Source organism: Coffea arabica, chromosome 4e, assembly GCF_036785885.1.
Source record: "Coffea arabica cultivar ET-39 chromosome 4e, Coffea Arabica ET-39 HiFi, whole genome shotgun sequence".
NCBI classification, from domain to species: Eukaryota; Viridiplantae; Streptophyta; class Magnoliopsida; order Gentianales; family Rubiaceae; genus Coffea; species Coffea arabica.
Genome location: NC_092317.1, coordinates 4,349,508 through 4,370,086, shown reverse-complemented (window position 1 = coordinate 4,370,086; position 20,579 = coordinate 4,349,508). Strand labels below are relative to the sequence as shown.

The 20,579-nt window shown below is 36.6% G+C and overlaps 2 protein-coding genes across 4 annotated transcripts; both read right to left on the bottom strand.

Annotated features, from left to right (window-relative positions):
- Nucleotides 1–518: 518 nt before the first annotated feature.
- LOC140005931 (uncharacterized) lies at nt 519–13,124 on the bottom strand. The gene is made up of 5 exons (XM_072047268.1): nt 11,444–13,124; nt 5,643–6,844; nt 3,956–5,339; nt 1,313–1,368; nt 519–741 (listed from the first exon to the last, which is right to left on the bottom strand). The coding sequence occupies exons 2-3, from the start codon at nt 6,829–6,831 to the stop codon at nt 5,290–5,292; spliced, it is 1,239 nt and encodes a 412-aa protein (XP_071903369.1). The 5' UTR covers nt 6,832–6,844; nt 11,444–13,124; the 3' UTR covers nt 519–741; nt 1,313–1,368; nt 3,956–5,289.
- Nucleotides 8,007–20,157, bottom strand: LOC113742647 (uncharacterized). Of its 3 annotated transcripts, XM_072047269.1 has the most exons (5): nt 18,929–20,157; nt 16,286–16,341; nt 13,131–14,332; nt 8,801–8,856; nt 8,007–8,229 (listed from the first exon to the last, which is right to left on the bottom strand). In XM_072047269.1, exons 3-4 carry the CDS (start codon nt 14,317–14,319, stop codon nt 8,813–8,815), a joined length of 1,233 nt encoding a protein of 410 aa, XP_071903370.1. In that variant the 5' UTR covers nt 14,320–14,332; nt 16,286–16,341; nt 18,929–20,157; the 3' UTR covers nt 8,007–8,229; nt 8,801–8,812. The 3 variants fall into 3 exon arrangements, 2 of the variants coding, with proteins under 2 accessions (XP_071903370.1, XP_071903371.1); XM_072047270.1 differs by lacking the exon at nt 8,801–8,856; XR_011813467.1 differs by lacking the exons at nt 8,007–8,229; nt 8,801–8,856; nt 13,131–14,332 and adding an exon at nt 15,492–15,714 and having other exon boundaries at nt 18,929–19,709.
- Between the last annotated feature and the right edge of the window lie 422 nt (nt 20,158–20,579).

Below are 20,579 nucleotides of genomic sequence, written 5' to 3'. Positions count from 1 at the left end.
TCCTATCATCTAAAAACGATTAACAACGGAGATGAATTGAAGAGAGTTATTGATAAGGTCAGCAACCTGGAATGATGATTTTCTTTTTTTAGGTTATTGATAAGTTTCTCAACTCTCTCACTATTCATTTTGTTTGTTAAAATTCGATATAATAGTGGATCATTAATTAGTTCTCCCTCATCGAGATAAATTTACTGTAACATTTGTCTGAACAAGAGATTATTTGTGATAATTTTACTGTAACACTTCTTCTTTAGATGCTATATATGTGTGAGCCATCAGGCTTTTTCGATTTGCAATATTCACGTTTGTTTGTGTGTAGCATGCGGTCGGGACGCTACAGAGCAAAGTGCTACCAGGCTACAGGTTATATTTCGAGGAAAAGCTAAGCTATTCATAAGATTCTGAAGGACAAAGAAATAGTTTCAATTATTCAACATTCACAAAACGTTTTAGGGGGTCTGTTAAAATTAGCCAGTCGAGGCTCTTAAACATCCCACGTGCTACGTACCAAAATATAAAGTCGTACCAATCCGGGTAGATAAATACATAAATCTCTATTACAAATTTACAGGCCAAGTAATCGAATTAGGGTTTACCCATTTTCCCGTTTCAAGTGGCAACCCAAAAGAAAAGTGCATTATCTCAATAACACATTACAGCCCACAGAATAAGTTATAGCATTCAAATACAATCCAAAAGGAAAACTTAAGTAAGCATCCAGCTTTCAGTTTCCAGAACCTGTTAAGGAAAACAATAAACGTGGGGTGAGCTAAAGCTCAGTGGTGCCCCAAAAACATGCAATCAATTAAAACAATTAACACGTATTGATTCGATTGAAGTAAACAAATAGGAAGGCGATAATACCCAAGTGTACCTTAGACTGGTCGAGGGATTCACCCAACGACGTTACGTCCTGAACTTACATTATTATTATAGACTCGTCGAGGGATTCACCCAACGACTTTACGTCTAGCACTTGATTGATTATTATTGACTCGTCGAGGGATTCACCCAACGACTTTACGTCTAGCACTTGATTTATTATTATTGACTCGTCGAGGGATTCACCCAACGACTTTACGTCTAGCACTTGATTGATTATTATTGACTCGTCGAGGGATTCACCCAACGACTTTACGTCTAGCACTTGATTCACAAAAAAAATGTTTTACGCAAGTCACCACTCGAAAGGCTAGTGTGATAAAGTACACATTGCTCACTTCGATGGGTCAAAACCACTTCATAGTTATAATATAGCAAGTTAATAAAGCGCTTAACCACATAACATAAAACAAGCAGGGACACTCACCAAGAGTGAAGTTCAGATGTCAAGTTGGGAATCGAATTCCGCTTCCTCGCAATATCCTAGAATATCAAATATTGAAATTATAAGCTTTTATTCAGTCTTTAGACTCGAACACATTGAGGTTTATCTAATATATTGCTAGTTTACTTTCCCATAGTAATTTCAAAAATCTACTTAGATTGAAACTTGACACAAATAGTAGAAATGTTTCTTATAATTTTCCTTGAGGTACTTTTCCTTATAAAAAGGGTAACTAGTATAAATTTTCTGGAAATAAGTCGACAAACCTCTTAATATCAATGTTAGAAAGTTACTTTGAACATTTCTTTAAAGCTATGGTTCCTGCAAAAATTATTACTAAAACTATTTTACCCTAAAATAAGGTTTCTTGCCGAGCAAGTTTCCCATGCTTTTCCCCAGAATTATTACAACTCGTATTTTGGAACTTTTCCTATAGTTAACTATAGCTTAAGGAAAGAAAATGAATTAAAATAAGACTTAGAATTTTCAAAAGCTATATAACTTATTTACTAATCGAGGCTAGTTTGAGCTAAAGGAAATTATCGAGTTGGAAAGTTTTATAATATAATACTAGCTGGAAAAATATTTCTGATTAATTTGATCACAGCTACTCGAGTTCGCAAGGTCGATACAACTTCCACAGCTCCGATTCCGTTTCGAAATTATAATATGGATCAAAATATGACAAAAATCACATAGCAAATTACTAGGGCTTCGTCAATCATTAGCCCTAGATTTCAACAAGTGCATTTCTGAATAAAATAAAATGATCAACCAAGGCTTCATCAATCATTAGCACTTGGTTTCAGCAAGCCCATCATAAGCAACTAAAAATAAAATAAAAGTAAAGCCTCCAAGACATTCCAGCAATTAACTTTCGTCACCCTGTAGTACTTAGAAAATCATTCAAATGGCCAAGAGCTTCATCAATCATTAGCTCTTGATAGCAACCAATCACTTTCAAACCAAAATTTCAACTAGAAACAAGGAGTAAAGTCACGGCTAATTTAACGCTTAAATAACTCGAGAAATTCAGATTACCACCATAGCATTTTACTAGGCTCAATGCCATTCACATACCAGAAAATTTTAGCATGTAAGCTTCACTTGAAATTCAGAAATTCAAATCACAGATAGGCCCAACATTCGATTCAAGTCAAAATTCATTTTCCTGAAGAAACAGGACATTAAGTCAAGACAGCCTACTTTGAGGAGTCACGTACAGCCGTACACATGGAGGAAAAATATAAAATTTCTACAGAACCAAGGCCCATGTTTCTAGTTTCAAATGCCACTGACGGCACCTTAAACGGATTTTTCTACACCAAGATATAAGCATTTTACTGAAATTGGTCAGGGACATCCAAAAATCTGAAATGTCATTTTTCACATGTGAAAAACTCCTTTTTCTCTTTTTGCACCAAAATGTTTTTATTCAAACCATCCATACATTTCTTATATAATTCCAAAACAACATATTCCAGGCATTTCCATCCCTCATGATTTGAAGGAAATTTTCGAAACTAAGTTGAGCTTCCAACTCAACCTTCGGCCATCACAAAGGAAATTCCAGCATTTGTATACTAACCTCTTTAATTCAATCCTTCAATATATTAAATATTTCCTCGCCAAACCACTTAAATTTTGCATCTCTTATGTAGCTCAAGACCATCATAGTCCAAGGAAACAATAAAATAAATGTTCAGAAACCATTTAAACTTTCTAAAGGCAAACTGAAATTTCTGGTTCAACCTTGCTTGCGGCTTCAAAGATTTCCAGCAAACAATTCAACTTTAGTTCAAATTTCCTTGGTTTAAACATGGTGTTAGTTACTCAATTCAACATTTTAAACACCTAGTTAGTTACTAAAATTTTCCACTTTCAAAATTGAGTTCAAACTATCATTATTAACATCAAAATTTCCAGAAATTTTCCTGCTTGGGCTCGGGTGATCATGCCTTGAAGCAGAATGTACTCTTAACCTTTATTTCTCTGATTTAAAACTTACTAATCAACTACATGCAGGGCCTAATTAACTTGTTATTAGTCATCTAATCATGGTTATAAGTTTAAACAACAACACTAAACCAAATCAGGTTGCAAAGCTTTAAGCTAAGCTCTCGGCCAAACCAGAAATTCTTCCAGCATTTGTTTAGTCACAAACCATTTTTTTTCTATGGTTAATTCCTGTATTTTGCACTTAATTTCACATGCACAACTGCTGAATTTAACTAGCTATCATATCCAGACCAGAAATCAGTTTGATAGCAACCAAATTGAACCAAGTTAAGCTGTAATAATTAAGCTAGGCTCTCGGCAGAATTTTCTTACCCCAAACTAACCCAGAAATTTATCTCTGCTTTAACACTTCATTCGAATGCCCAATTCATCATACATGGTCTTAATCTTCCAGTTCTTACTCAGCTAAAGACATTTGGGTGTTCAGATTATCACACAAAACAAAATTGGAGCTGCAATAACACCTCAAGTCTCGGTAGCAACAATTTCTCAAAACAGAAATTTTCCTAAGGTTTTGATTTCAGCATCCGATTGTATAATCTAAACATGTAATCTCTGATATAGCTTGATCAACTAATAATCAACCTATTTTAGACCAGAAATTACCTCAGCTAGCAACCAATCTTTCACACGAAATTCCAGAAATTTCCTTCCTAGCTCTCGGCCAAGTGCAGATGGTGATTCTGGTTTGGAGTTGCGGCTGAAAAGGGTTGTGGATGAAGGTAGAATTGGTGAAGCTTCCGGCAGATTCCCTTCCCTGGCTTTGCTCCAACTCACGGCTGAATCCAAGAAGTTTCCGGCAGCTCTCTCCCTCTCTCGGTGCTCTCGGTCAAGGCAGGGAAGAAATGAGGTTTTGTTGTGAATCAAGAATGAAAGAGTAGAGTGGTATTTGGAGTGAAGTTGATTTCGACTTTGGTTTGTGCAGAGAAAGAGTCGGCTGAAATGGTTGTGAGATGTAGTGTGAATTTGATCAAGTGGTTTTGTGGTGCCGCGGTTTACGAAAGGTTGCGTATCGAATTGGTTAAAATGCAATTGGTCGAAGTTGCGGTGATGGGAATTTGTCATAAGGGTCGTTTGGTTTCGCATGGAATTGTAAGGTCTTTTGGTCTTTTCACTTGGTTTCCTAATCTCAACTTAATTTCTCAAATTTATCCTCAAGGGTGATTTGAACGCCTAATAACCCCTCCCAATATACTTAACCATTTTTATCGAATAAATATCGATTAAACTTAAATATTAAGGTTCCTAACATTATATAGCGATTAACTTAATTATCCGCATCTCCAATTGTTTATTCTCAAGAATTAAAGTTATCCTACACAAAATTTATCGAATTTTCATGCCTTAAGTATGTTTAGTATAGGAATATCATATTTATCTAAAATTCATTGATTTTTATCTTAACGCGGAAATTCCTATAAACATTTAACATTATTAACGATTAAAACTAGCTATCGGAAATCAAAGAATTTATTTTAAAGTAATAGAATTAATCCAACTCAAGAAATATTAATTTAGTATAGCAAAACCGAATAATTCAATATTGGCACAATTATATTATTTATTACATAGAAATTATCTTTACCCTTTTATTTCAAAACAATTAATTACAATACTAGAATTCAAAAAAATTAATTATTAGATCAATGAAATAGTTTACCATTGAAATATGAAGTTAATGTAACAAAACTAAGAAGTTTAGTAGTTTAGCACAATTCTTTTATTTTGCACATAACGTTTATTTCTACGTACTTACTTAAAAACAATTGGACTTAGTGCTAAAATTTATTAAAGAATTAAAATGCAAATAAAATATGCACTGATATTTATATGTCTATTTTCAGGGTTCTCACATCCTCCCCTCCTTAAAATGAATTTTGTCCTCAAAATTCTTACTTTCTTGAGAAACAAATCGGAATACTTTTTCTGCATTTCTTCTTCTAACTCCCAAGTTGCTTCTTCGGAAATCCAAAGTTCCAATACTTTTGTTCTGCAATCAAGCTTAGCATGGTGATGAGCTAGAAAATTCTTTCATATAATAACATCATAACCTCGTATGTCCAATTTGATTAGATCCACTAGTATTTTATGCCCTTCAATCCAGAATTCACAGTTATTATAAGTTAAGCTACTGATTAAAATCTTATTACCCATTGATGTTTTAACTTCAAGGTCAAGGGTAATCTAACAGGTTTGACGTTAACTCCGGATGGAAAAGTTTGGTTCACAAATGAATGAGTTGCGCTATGATCAATTAACACTCTAGCTAATTGATGAGAAATGGGAAGAGTACCTTCCACGGCTTCCGAAGAATCAGGTACAGGTTGGTCATTTATAGCGTAAACCCTGGTAGGAACTTTCGGCCTATTCTCTCTAATGTTGGCTGGTTCATCATTCAGGGTATTATCCTCTTGTATTTTCGGGCAACCGGCAATTTGGTGCTCGCTGCTTCCACACTTCAAGCACTTTCCTGCTTTCCTCCAGCAACCGGCCTCGGTATGTCCAGGTTTCTTGCAATACCCACAAGTTCCCAGGAAAGTTATCGCACGACTTCCTTGTGGAGCGTTCCTAGGTTGACCTCTTCCATTTGGTCCCCCGTTAGTTCCATTATTTCTTCCTCCGGCACCTCTGGCACCAGTTCCTCGACCCACTTTGGCCAGTGGAGCATTTGTATAAGTCGGCTCCCGACTGCTGCTAGGTGCAAATCTTTTCTTGGCCTGGTAAGTTTTTACTTGAGTTCTAGCAACTTCAACCCTTTGAGCTCTTTCTACAGCATCAGCAAATGTGTCTATCCGAACAGCAGCTAATCCCTCCTGAATTTCCACGTTTAGTCCCTGCACAAACCTCCGGACACGCCTTTGTTCCGTGGCTATCAGTTCAGGAGCAAATCGGGACAATTTTGTGAACTGGACTTCATATTCGGCGACACTCATCGCCCCTTGTTTACATTTTATGAAGTCGTCCTCTCTCTTTTCTTGAATGAGAGGTGGAAGAAATTTGGCGTTGAACTCCCTTGTGAAGTTCGCCCAGGTCCTGGGAATATGATTCCTGTCCCAATTGACCCTAATTAGGTTCCACCAGGAACGAGCAGCTCCTTCAAACTGGAATGCTGCAAAAGTCACTTGCCTCTCTTCCGTATAATTTAGAGCGGCAAAAATATCAGAGATCCTTTCCCACCAACCTTCGGCTACCTCAGGTTCTGGGCCTCCGTAGAACTTAGGAGGTCCAAACTTCAGGAATCTCTCTAATGCCCGATCCTCGTAATCGATTGGGCCTCCTTGCTGATGCACCGCTCCATGGGCTTGATGCTCAGTCATGCGCTCTAACACATCAGTTATTCTATTGATTGCGGTGGCCACTGGATCTCCGGCCACGTTTCCCTGACCATGGCCTGGGTTGGCCTCAGGTTCCCTATCACTACCACCCTCGGGGTGTTGCCTAGTTGGTCTCCCACGTCCTCTATTTCTAACTTGTAGATCCATAGCCTAGTTATGCCTATTGATAAAAATAAAGTGATCAAGCGAAGATGTTGCTATTTATTTACTTGTTATTATTAAGTGAAGTCAACATGAATACCAAGAGAAAGAAAATTTAAAACACTTAAAGCATATATTCACATACCAAAGTTCATACAACTTTAAAAGCCAAACAATTCACGGTACATTTAATATTTTCACACATAACTCATATTTCGATCTTTATAAACATGAAGGAAAGCAAGTCAATAATACACCGATTATTATAACCACATAACTAATAGCTCAACCCTTAGTTTAGATTCAACTTAACCTTCATTAGTTTAGTCTTTGACAATCCCACTAGGCCCCACTCATTCTTCCGATTTCGCTTCCATAAATTCCTCTTAAATACGTAATTGGCACTAATCTTCAAGATCACACCATTGGCTCTTTACCTTTAACTTTCAAAAGTTAGACTTGATTCCTTCAATCCTACTTTTCCAAACTTAGTCATGATTTCTAGTCACATCATAATGCGATATACTGAATTCTTTTCAATTGCAAATACACCATTTAATGAAATATCTGGTATTCGGGTACAAGAATCTGACTATAGGATAATTCACACCTCAGGCTGGCCAGTCCCAAGAGTAACTTACCTATATTTGAGATTCCTACCCAACATACATGTCTAATATCCCAACTATAAACTTTTGTTCCACACTTAACGAGTCAATCCCCACAGTCCGAGAGTCCTCTCCCGGCACGAGCTCGATAAGAGCTCTGATACCACCTGTGACAGTTCTCAGGGTCACATCACGGGGTACCTATCACTTGCCACCCGCACGCGGGCATCCCCTACGGAGAGTTTCGCTTCGTGACTCTTCACGAACGAGAGGCTCGGGGCTTTTCCAGACGAAGGACTTAAAGTCCCAACTGTCGGCATATGGCTCTGATACCACCTGTGGCGACCCCACTTTCCCCTAAGGCGAACCAAAGGGTTGGCGGGCCGTCTGCCCAACTCTCGCCAGGACTCATGCAAGCATTCTAACCTAAAACCTTGGAGTAATAAACTACTCTGTTACAAAACAAATTTTCCCGAATAAGATCATCCTTACATCCAACTTAACTTCAGAGATAGCAGAGATAAATTAGCCAGTCGAGGCTCTTAAACATCCCACGTGCTACGTACCAAAATATAAAGTCGTACCAATCCGGGTAGATAAATACATAAATCTCTATTACAAATTTACAGGCCAAGTAATCGAATTAGGGTTTACCCATTTTCCCGTTTCAAGTGGCAACCCAAAAGAAAAGTGCATTATCTCAATAACACATTACAGCCCACAGAATAAGTTATAGCATTCAAATACAATCCAAAAGGAAAACTTAAGTAAGCATCCAGCTTTCAGTTTCCAGAACCTGTTAAGGAAAACAATAAACGTGGGGTGAGCTAAAGCTCAGTGGTGCCCCAAAAACATGCAATCAATTAAAACAATTAACACGTATTGATTCGATTGAAGTAAACAAATAGGAAGGCGATAATACCCAAGTGTACCTTAGACTGGTCGAGGGATTCACCCAACGACGTTACGTCCTGAACTTACATTATTATTATAGACTCGTCGAGGGATTCACCCAACGACTTTACGTCTAGCACTTGATTGATTATTATTGACTCGTCGAGGGATTCACCCAACGACTTTACGTCTAGCACTTGATTTATTATTATTGACTCGTCGAGGGATTCACCCAACGACTTTACGTCTAGCACTTGATTGATTATTATTGACTCGTCGAGGGATTCACCCAACGACTTTACGTCTAGCACTTGATTCACAAAAAAAATGTTTTACGCAAGTCACCACTCGAAAGGCTAGTGTGATAAAGTACACATTGCTCACTTCGATGGGTCAAAACCACTTCATAGTTATAATATAGCAAGTTAATAAAGCGCTTAACCACATAACATAAAACAAGCAGGGACACTCACCAAGAGTGAAGTTCAGATGTCAAGTTGGGAATCGAATTCCGCTTCCTCGCAATATCCTAGAATATCAAATATTGAAATTATAAGCTTTTATTCAGTCTTTAGACTCGAACACATTGAGGTTTATCTAATATATTGCTAGTTTACTTTCCCATAGTAATTTCAAAAATCTACTTAGATTGAAACTTGACACAAATAGTAGAAATGTTTCTTATAATTTTCCTTGAGGTACTTTTCCTTATAAAAAGGGTAACTAGTATAAATTTTCTGGAAATAAGTCGACAAACCTCTTAATATCAATGTTAGAAAGTTACTTTGAACATTTCTTTAAAGCTATGGTTCCTGCAAAAATTATTACTAAAACTATTTTACCCTAAAATAAGGTTTCTTGCCGAGCAAGTTTCCCATGCTTTTCCCCAGAATTATTACAACTCGTATTTTGGAACTTTTCCTATAGTTAACTATAGCTTAAGGAAAGAAAATGAATTAAAATAAGACTTAGAATTTTCAAAAGCTATATAACTTATTTACTAATCGAGGCTAGTTTGAGCTAAAGGAAATTATCGAGTTGGAAAGTTTTATAATATAATACTAGCTGGAAAAATATTTCTGATTAATTTGATCACAGCTACTCGAGTTCGCAAGGTCGATACAACTTCCACAGCTCCGATTCCGTTTCGAAATTATAATATGGATCAAAATATGACAAAAATCACATAGCAAATTACTAGGGCTTCGTCAATCATTAGCCCTAGATTTCAACAAGTGCATTTCTGAATAAAATAAAATGATCAACCAAGGCTTCATCAATCATTAGCACTTGGTTTCAGCAAGCCCATCATAAGCAACTAAAAATAAAATAAAAGTAAAGCCTCCAAGACATTCCAGCAATTAACTTTCGTCACCCTGTAGTACTTAGAAAATCATTCAAATGGCCAAGAGCTTCATCAATCATTAGCTCTTGATAGCAACCAATCACTTTCAAACCAAAATTTCAACTAGAAACAAGGAGTAAAGTCACGGCTAATTTAACGCTTAAATAACTCGAGAAATTCAGATTACCACCATAGCATTTTACTAGGCTCAATGCCATTCACATACCAGAAAATTTTAGCATGTAAGCTTCACTTGAAATTCAGAAATTCAAATCACAGATAGGCCCAACATTCGATTCAAGTCAAAATTCATTTTCCTGAAGAAACAGGACATTAAGTCAAGACAGCCTACTTTGAGGAGTCACGTACAGCCGTACACATGGAGGAAAAATATAAAATTTCTACAGAACCAAGGCCCATGTTTCTAGTTTCAAATGCCACTGACGGCACCTTAAACGGATTTTTCTACACCAAGATATAAGCATTTTACTGAAATTGGTCAGGGACATCCAAAAATCTGAAATGTCATTTTTCACATGTGAAAAACTCCTTTTTCTCTTTTTGCACCAAAATGTTTTTATTCAAACCATCCATACATTTCTTATATAATTCCAAAACAACATATTCCAGGCATTTCCATCCCTCATGATTTGAAGGAAATTTTCGAAACTAAGTTGAGCTTCCAACTCAACCTTCGGCCATCACAAAGGAAATTCCAGCATTTGTATACTAACCTCTTTAATTCAATCCTTCAATATATTAAATATTTCCTCGCCAAACCACTTAAATTTTGCATCTCTTATGTAGCTCAAGACCATCATAGTCCAAGGAAACAATAAAATAAATGTTCAGAAACCATTTAAACTTTCTAAAGGCAAACTGAAATTTCTGGTTCAACCTTGCTTGCGGCTTCAAAGATTTCCAGCAAACAATTCAACTTTAGTTCAAATTTCCTTGGTTTAAACATGGTGTTAGTTACTCAATTCAACATTTTAAACACCTAGTTAGTTACTAAAATTTTCCACTTTCAAAATTGAGTTCAAACTATCATTATTAACATCAAAATTTCCAGAAATTTTCCTGCTTGGGCTCGGGTGATCATGCCTTGAAGCAGAATGTACTCTTAACCTTTATTTCTCTGATTTAAAACTTACTAATCAACTACATGCAGGGCCTAATTAACTTGTTATTAGTCATCTAATCATGGTTATAAGTTTAAACAACAACACTAAACCAAATCAGGTTGCAAAGCTTTAAGCTAAGCTCTCGGCCAAACCAGAAATTCTTCCAGCATTTGTTTAGTCACAAACCATTTTTTTTCTATGGTTAATTCCTGTATTTTGCACTTAATTTCACATGCACAACTGCTGAATTTAACTAGCTATCATATCCAGACCAGAAATCAGTTTGATAGCAACCAAATTGAACCAAGTTAAGCTGTAATAATTAAGCTAGGCTCTCGGCAGAATTTTCTTACCCCAAACTAACCCAGAAATTTATCTCTGCTTTAACACTTCATTCGAATGCCCAATTCATCATACATGGTCTTAATCTTCCAGTTCTTACTCAGCTAAAGACATTTGGGTGTTCAGATTATCACACAAAACAAAATTGGAGCTGCAATAACACCTCAAGTCTCGGTAGCAACAATTTCTCAAAACAGAAATTTTCCTAAGGTTTTGATTTCAGCATCCGATTGTATAATCTAAACATGTAATCTCTGATATAGCTTGATCAACTAATAATCAACCTATTTTAGACCAGAAATTACCTCAGCTAGCAACCAATCTTTCACACGAAATTCCAGAAATTTCCTTCCTAGCTCTCGGCCAAGTGCAGATGGTGATTCTGGTTTGGAGTTGCGGCTGAAAAGGGTTGTGGATGAAGGTAGAATTGGTGAAGCTTCCGGCAGATTCCCTTCCCTGGCTTTGCTCCAACTCACGGCTGAATCCAAGAAGTTTCCGGCAGCTCTCTCCCTCTCTCGGTGCTCTCGGTCAAGGCAGGGAAGAAATGAGGTTTTGTTGTGAATCAAGAATGAAAGAGTAGAGTGGTATTTGGAGTGAAGTTGATTTCGACTTTGGTTTGTGCAGAGAAAGAGTCGGCTGAAATGGTTGTGAGATGTAGTGTGAATTTGATCAAGTGGTTTTGTGGTGCCGCGGTTTACGAAAGGTTGCGTATCGAATTGGTTAAAATGCAATTGGTCGAAGTTGCGGTGATGGGAATTTGTCATAAGGGTCGTTTGGTTTCGCATGGAATTGTAAGGTCTTTTGGTCTTTTCACTTGGTTTCCTAATCTCAACTTAATTTCTCAAATTTATCCTCAAGGGTGATTTGAACGCCTAATAACCCCTCCCAATATACTTAACCATTTTTATCGAATAAATATCGATTAAACTTAAATATTAAGGTTCCTAACATTATATAGCGATTAACTTAATTATCCGCATCTCCAATTGTTTATTCTCAAGAATTAAAGTTATCCTACACAAAATTTATCGAATTTTCATGCCTTAAGTATGTTTAGTATAGGAATATCATATTTATCTAAAATTCATTGATTTTTATCTTAACGCGGAAATTCCTATAAACATTTAACATTATTAACGATTAAAACTAGCTATCGGAAATCAAAGAATTTATTTTAAAGTAATAGAATTAATCCAACTCAAGAAATATTAATTTAGTATAGCAAAACCGAATAATTCAATATTGGCACAATTATATTATTTATTACATAGAAATTATCTTTACCCTTTTATTTCAAAACAATTAATTACAATACTAGAATTCAAAAAAATTAATTATTAGATCAATGAAATAGTTTACCATTGAAATATGAAGTTAATGTAACAAAACTAAGAAGTTTAGTAGTTTAGCACAATTCTTTTATTTTGCACATAACGTTTATTTCTACGTACTTACTTAAAAACAATTGGACTTAGTGCTAAAATTTATTAAAGAATTAAAATGCAAATAAAATATGCACTGATATTTATATGTCTATTTTCAGGGTTCTCACATCCTCCCCTCCTTAAAATGAATTTTGTCCTCAAAATTCTTACTTTCTTGAGAAACAAATCGGAATACTTTTTCTGCATTTCTTCTTCTAACTCCCAAGTTGCTTCTTCGGAAATCCAAAGTTCCAATACTTTTGTTCTGCAATCAAGCTTAGCATGGTGATGAGCTAGAAAATTCTTTCATATAATAACATCATAACCTCGTATGTCCAATTTGATTAGATCCACTAGTATTTTATGCCCTTCAATCCAGAATTCACAGTTATTATAAGTTAAGCTACTGATTAAAATCTTATTACCCATTGATGTTTTAACTTCAAGGTCAAGGGTAATCTAACAGGTTTGACGTTAACTCCGGATGGAAAAGTTTGGTTCACAAATGAATGAGTTGCGCTATGATCAATTAACACTCTAGCTAATTGATGAGAAATGGGAAGAGTACCTTCCACGGCTTCCGAAGAATCAGGTACAGGTTGGTCATTTATAGCGTAAACCCTGGTAGGAACTTTCGGCCTATTCTCTCTAATGTTGGCTGGTTCATCATTCAGGGTATTATCCTCTTGTATTTTCGGGCAACCGGCAATTTGGTGCTCGCTGCTTCCACACTTCAAGCACTTTCCTGCTTTCCTCCAGCAACCGGCCTCGGTATGTCCAGGTTTCTTGCAATACCCACAAGTTCCCAGGAAAGTTATCGCACGACTTCCTTGTGGAGCGTTCCTAGGTTGACCTCTTCCATTTGGTCCCCCGTTAGTTCCATTATTTCTTCCTCCGGCACCTCTGGCACCAGTTCCTCGACCCACTTTGGCCAGTGGAGCATTTGTATAAGTCGGCTCCCGACTGCTGCTAGGTGCAAATCTTTTCTTGGCCTGGTAAGTTTTTACTTGAGTTCTAGCAACTTCAACCCTTTGAGCTCTTTCTACAGCATCAGCAAATGTGTCTATCCGAACAGCAGCTAATCCCTCCTGAATTTCCACGTTTAGTCCCTGCACAAACCTCCGGACACGCCTTTGTTCCGTGGCTATCAGTTCAGGAGCAAATCGGGACAATTTTGTGAACTGGACTTCATATTCGGCGACACTCATCGCCCCTTGTTTACATTTTATGAAGTCGTCCTCTCTCTTTTCTTGAATGAGAGGTGGAAGAAATTTGGCGTTGAACTCCCTTGTGAAGTTCGCCCAGGTCCTGGGAATATGATTCCTGTCCCAATTGACCCTAATTAGGTTCCACCAGGAACGAGCAGCTCCTTCAAACTGGAATGCTGCAAAAGTCACTTGCCTCTCTTCCGTATAATTTAGAGCGGCAAAAATATCAGAGATCCTTTCCCACCAACCTTCGGCTACCTCAGGTTCTGGGCCTCCGTAGAACTTAGGAGGTCCAAACTTCAGGAATCTCTCTAATGCCCGATCCTCGTAATCGATTGGGCCTCCTTGCTGATGCACCGCTCCATGGGCTTGATGCTCAGTCATGCGCTCTAACACATCAGTTATTCTATTGATTGCGGTGGCCACTGGATCTCCGGCCACGTTTCCCTGACCATGGCCTGGGTTGGCCTCAGGTTCCCTATCACTACCACCCTCGGGGTGTTGCCTAGTTGGTCTCCCACGTCCTCTATTTCTAACTTGTAGATCCATAGCCTAGTTATGCCTATTGATAAAAATAAAGTGATCAAGCGAAGATGTTGCTATTTATTTACTTGTTATTATTAAGTGAAGTCAACATGAATACCAAGAGAAAGAAAATTTAAAACACTTAAAGCATATATTCACATACCAAAGTTCATACAACTTTAAAAGCCAAACAATTCACGGTACATTTAATATTTTCACACATAACTCATATTTCGATCTTTATAAACATGAAGGAAAGCAAGTCAATAATACACCGATTATTATAACCACATAACTAATAGCTCAACCCTTAGTTTAGATTCAACTTAACCTTCATTAGTTTAGTCTTTGACAATCCCACTAGGCCCCACTCATTCTTCCGATTTCGCTTCCATAAATTCCTCTTAAATACGTAATTGGCACTAATCTTCAAGATCACACCATTGGCTCTTTACCTTTAACTTTCAAAAGTTAGACTTGATTCCTTCAATCCTACTTTTCCAAACTTAGTCATGATTTCTAGTCACATCATAATGCGATATACTGAATTCTTTTCAATTGCAAATACACCATTTAATGAAATATCTGGTATTCGGGTACAAGAATCTGACTATAGGATAATTCACACCTCAGGCTGGCCAGTCCCAAGAGTAACTTACCTATATTTGAGATTCCTACCCAACATACATGTCTAATATCCCAACTATAAACTTTTGTTCCACACTTAACGAGTCAATCCCCACAGTCCGAGAGTCCTCTCCCGGCACGAGCTCGATAAGAGCTCTGATACCACCACAGTTCTCAGGGTCACATCACGGGGTACCTATCAGGTTGCCACCCGCACGCGGGCATCCCCTACGGAGAGTTTCGCTTCGTGACTCTTCACGAACGAGAGGCTCGGGGCTTTTCCAGACGAAGGACTTAAAGTCCCAACTGTCGGCATATGGCTCTGATACCACCTGTGGCGACCCCACTTTCCCCTAAGGCGAACCAAAGGGTTGGCGGGCCGTCTGCCCAACTCTCGCCAGGACTCATGCAAGCATTCTAACCTAAAACCTTGGAGTAATAAACTACTCTGTTACAAAACAAATTTTCCCGAATAAGATCATCCTTACATCCAACTTAACTTCAGAGATAGCAGAGATAAATTAGCCAGTCGAGGCTCTTAAACATCCCACGTGCTACGTACCAAAATATAAAGTCGTACCAATCCGGGTAGATAAATACATAAATCTCTATTACAAATTTACAGGCCAAGTAATCGAATTAGGGTTTACCCATTTTCCCGTTTCAAGTGGCAACCCAAAAGAAAAGTGCATTATCTCAATAACACATTACAGCCCACAGAATAAGTTATAGCATTCAAATACAATCCAAAAGGAAAACTTAAGTAAGCATCCAGCTTTCAGTTTCCAGAACCTGTTAAGGAAAACAATAAACGTGGGGTGAGCTAAAGCTCAGTGGTGCCCCAAAAACATGCAATCAATTAAAACAATTAACACGTATTGATTCGATTGAAGTAAACAAATAGGAAGGCGATAATACCCAAGTGTACCTTAGACTGGTCGAGGGATTCACCCAACGACGTTACGTCCTGAACTTACATTATTATTATAGACTCGTCGAGGGATTCACCCAACGACTTTACGTCTAGCACTTGATTGATTATTATTGACTCGTCGAGGGATTCACCCAACGACTTTACGTCTAGCACTTGATTTATTATTATTGACTCGTCGAGGGATTCACCCAACGACTTTACGTCTAGCACTTGATTGATTATTATTGACTCGTCGAGGGATTCACCCAACGACTTTACGTCTAGCACTTGATTCACAAAAAAAATGTTTTACGCAAGTCACCACTCGAAAGGCTAGTGTGATAAAGTACACATTGCTCACTTCGATGGGTCAAAACCACTTCATAGTTATAATATAGCAAGTTAATAAAGCGCTTAACCACATAACATAAAACAAGCAGGGACACTCACCAAGAGTGAAGTTCAGATGTCAAGTTGGGAATCGAATTCCGCTTCCTCGCAATATCCTAGAATATCAAATATTGAAATTATAAGCTTTTATTCAGTCTTTAGACTCGAACACATTGAGGTTTATCTAATATATTGCTAGTTTACTTTCCCATAGTAATTTCAAAAATCTACTTAGATTGAAACTTGACACAAATAGTAGAAATGTTTCTTATAATTTTCCTTGAGGTACTTTTCCTTATAAAAAGGGTAACTAGTATAAATTTTCTGGAAATAAGTCGACAAACCTCTTAATATCAATGTTAGAAAGTTACTTTGAACATTTCTTTAAAGCTATGGTTCCTGCAAAAATTATTACTAAAACTATTTTACCCTAAAATAAGGTTTCTTGCCGAGCAAGTTTCCCATGCTTTTCCCCAGAATTATTACAACTCGTATTTTGGAACTTTTCCTATAGTTAACTATAGCTTAAGGAAAGAAAATGAATTAAAATAAGACTTAGAATTTTCAAAAGCTATATAACTTATTTACTAATCGAGGCTAGTTTGAGCTAAAGGAAATTATCGAGTTGGAAAGTTTTATAATATAATACTAGCTGGAAAAATATTTCTGATTAATTTGATCACAGCTACTCGAGTTCGCAAGGTCGATACAACTTCCACAGCTCCGATTCCGTTTCGAAATTATAATATGGATCAAAATATGACAAAAATCACATAGCAAATTACTAGGGCTTCGTCAATCATTAGCCCTAGATTTCAACAAGTGCATTTCTGAATAAAATAAAATGATCAACCAAGGCTTCATCAATCATTAGCACTTGGTTTCAGCAAGCCCATCATAAGCAACTAAAAATAAAATAAAAGTAAAGCCTCCAAGACATTCCAGCAATTAACTTTCGTCACCCTGTAGTACTTAGAAAATCATTCAAATGGCCAAGAGCTTCATCAATCATTAGCTCTTGATAGCAACCAATCACTTTCAAACCAAAATTTCAACTAGAAACAAGGAGTAAAGTCACGGCTAATTTAACGCTTAAATAACTCGAGAAATTCAGATTACCACCATAGCATTTTACTAGGCTCAATGCCATTCACATACCAGAAAATTTTAGCATGTAAGCTTCACTTGAAATTCAGAAATTCAAATCACAGATAGGCCCAACATTCGATTCAAGTCAAAATTCATTTTCCTGAAGAAACAGGACATTAAGTCAAGACAGCCTACTTTGAGGAGTCACGTACAGCCGTACACATGGAGGAAAAATATAAAATTTCTACAGAACCAAGGCCCATGTTTCTAGTTTCAAATGCCACTGACGGCACCTTAAACGGATTTTTCTACACCAAGATATAAGCATTTTACTGAAATTGGTCAGGGACATCCAAAAATCTGAAATGTCATTTTTCACATGTGAAAAACTCCTTTTTCTCTTTTTGCACCAAAATGTTTTTATTCAAACCATCCATACATTTCTTATATAATTCCAAAACAACATATTCCAGGCATTTCCATCCCTCATGATTTGAAGGAAATTTTCGAAACTAAGTTGAGCTTCCAACTCAACCTTCGGCCATCACAAAGGAAATTCCAGCATTTGTATACTAACCTCTTTAATTCAATCCTTCAATATATTAAATATTTCCTCGCCAAACCACTTAAATTTTGCATCTCTTATGTAGCTCAAGACCATCATAGTCCAAGGAAACAATAAAATAAATGTTCAGAAACCATTTAAACTTTCTAAAGGCAAACTGAAATTTCTGGTTCAACCTTGCTTGCGGCTTCAAAGATTTCCAGCAAACAATTCAACTTTAGTTCAAATTTCCTTGGTTTAAACATGGTGTTAGTTACTCAATTCAACATTTTAAACACCTAGTTAGTTACTAAAATTTTCCACTTTCAAAATTGAGTTCAAACTATCATTATTAACATCAAAATTTCCAGAAATTTTCCTGCTTGGGCTCGGGTGATCATGCCTTGAAGCAGAATGTACTCTTAACCTTTATTTCTCTGATTTAAAACTTACTAATCAACTACATGCAGGGCCTAATTAACTTGTTATTAGTCATCTAATCATGGTTATAAGTTTAAACAACAACACTAAACCAAATCAGGTTGCAAAGCTTTAAGCTAAGCTCTCGGCCAAACCAGAAATTCTTCCAGCATTTGTTTAGTCACAAACCATTTTTTTTCTATGGTTAATTCCTGTATTTTGCACTTAATTTCACATGCACAACTGCTGAATTTAACTAGCTATCATATCCAGACCAGAAATCAGTTTGATAGCAACCAAATTGAACCAAGTTAAGCTGTAATAATTAAGCTAGGCTCTCGGCAGAATTTTCTTACCCCAAACTAACCCAGAAATTTATCTCTGCTTTAACACTTCATTCGAATGCCCAATTCATCATACATGGTCTTAATCTTCCAGTTCTTACTCAGCTAAAGACATTTGGGTGTTCAGATTATCACACAAAACAAAATTGGAGCTGCAATAACACCTCAAGTCTCGGTAGCAACAATTTCTCAAAACAGAAATTTTCCTAAGGTTTTGATTTCAGCATCCGATTGTATAATCTAAACATGTAATCTCTGATATAGCTTGATCAACTAATAATCAACCTATTTTAGACCAGAAATTACCTCAGCTAGCAACCAATCTTTCACACGAAATTCCAGAAATTTCCTTCCTAGCTCTCGGCCAAGTGCAGATGGTGATTCTGGTTTGGAGTTGCGGCTGAAAAGGGTTGTGGATGAAGGTAGAATTGGTGAAGCTTCCGGCAGATTCCCTTCCCTGGCTTTGCTCCAACTCACGGCTGAATCCAAGAAGTTTCCGGCAGCTCTCTCCCTCTCTCGGTGCTCTCGGTCAAGGCAGGGAAGAAATGAGGTTTTGTTGTGAATCAAGAATGAAAGAGTAGAGTGGTATTTGGAGTGAAGTTGATTTCGACTTTGGTTTGTGCAGAGAAAGAGTCGGCTGAAATGGTTGTGAGATGTAGTGTGAATTTGATCAAGTGGTTTTGTGGTGCCGCGGTTTACGAAAGGTTGCGTATCGAATTGGTTAAAATGCAATTGGTCGAAGTTGCGGTGATGGGAATTTGTCATAAGGGTCGTTTGGTTTCGCATGGAATTGTAAGGTCTTTTGGTCTTTTCACTTGGTTTCCTAATCTCAACTTAATTTCTCAAATTTATCCTCAAGGGTGATTTGAACGCCTAATAACCCCTCCCAATATACTTAACCATTTTTATCGAATAAATATCGATTAAACTTAAATATTAAGGTTCCTAACATTATATAGCGATTAACTTAATTATCCGCATCTCCAATTGTTTATTCTCAAGAATTAAAGTTATCCTACACAAAATTTATCGAATTTTCATGCCTTAAGTATGTTTAGTATAGGAATATCATATTTATCTAAAATTCATTGATTTTTATCTTAACGCGGAAATTCCTATAAACATTTAACATTATTAACGATTAAAACTAGCTATCGGAAATCAAAGAATTTATTTTAAAGTAATAGAATTAATCCAACTCAAGAAATATTAATTTAGTATAGCAAAACCGAATAATTCAATATTGGCACAATTATATTATTTATTACATAGAAATTATCTTTACCCTTTTATTTCAAAACAATTAATTACAATACTAGAATTCAAAAAAATTAATTATTAGATCAATGAAATAGTTTACCATTGAAATATGAAGTTAATGTAACAAAACTAAGAAGTTTAGTAGTTTAGCACAATTCTTTTATTTTGCACATAACGTTTATTTCTACGTACTTACTTAAAAACAATTGGACTTAGTGCTAAAATTTATTAAAGAATTAAAATGCAAATAAAATATGCACTGATATTTATATGTCTATTTTCAGGGTTCTCACAGAGAAAAAGAAGATCAAAATGAAGAGATAGCTGCAATGGTTAACGTCATGATAGCTTACTGTTTCTTCTTGGCCTAAATTGACACGTAAAATTAGCTATCCTCATAATCTCTGTGTATTTTCTTATCCCAATTCCCACCAACCAGATATACAAACAACAAAAAAGGTATTTGATACCTCACATTTTTCACAGACACCAAGGACTCCACGAATATGAACACTGGAAAATGAAAAAGAAGGAAAAACAAGAAAGCTCGCGTGTACTTCATTCATCGTACTACTTTCGCGAATTTATCAGTTTTCTTTCTCTTGCTTTCCTTATACTCTCAAGTGGGAAATATATGATATGAATAAGGACTGCTTTTGGCTGCCGTCTTCCATCATTCTGAACGACCTTTAGATTT

Bases quoted from the DNA above. Each gene is read 5' to 3' on its own strand.
- LOC140005931 (XM_072047268.1), bottom strand. From the start codon at position 6,831: ATGGATCTACAAGTTAGAAATAGAGGACGTGGGAGACCAACTAGGCAA. The intron at 5,340-5,642 runs GTACTCTTCCCA...GCTTGATTGCAG, and splicing joins TTCTTCGGAAGCCGTGGAAG to AACAAAAGTATTGGAACTTT.
- LOC113742647 (XM_072047269.1), bottom strand. From the start codon at position 14,319: ATGGATCTACAAGTTAGAAATAGAGGACGTGGGAGACCAACTAGGCAA. The intron at 8,857-13,130 runs GTACTCTTCCCA...TTGATATTCTAG, and splicing joins TTCTTCGGAAGCCGTGGAAG to GATATTGCGAGGAAGCGGAA.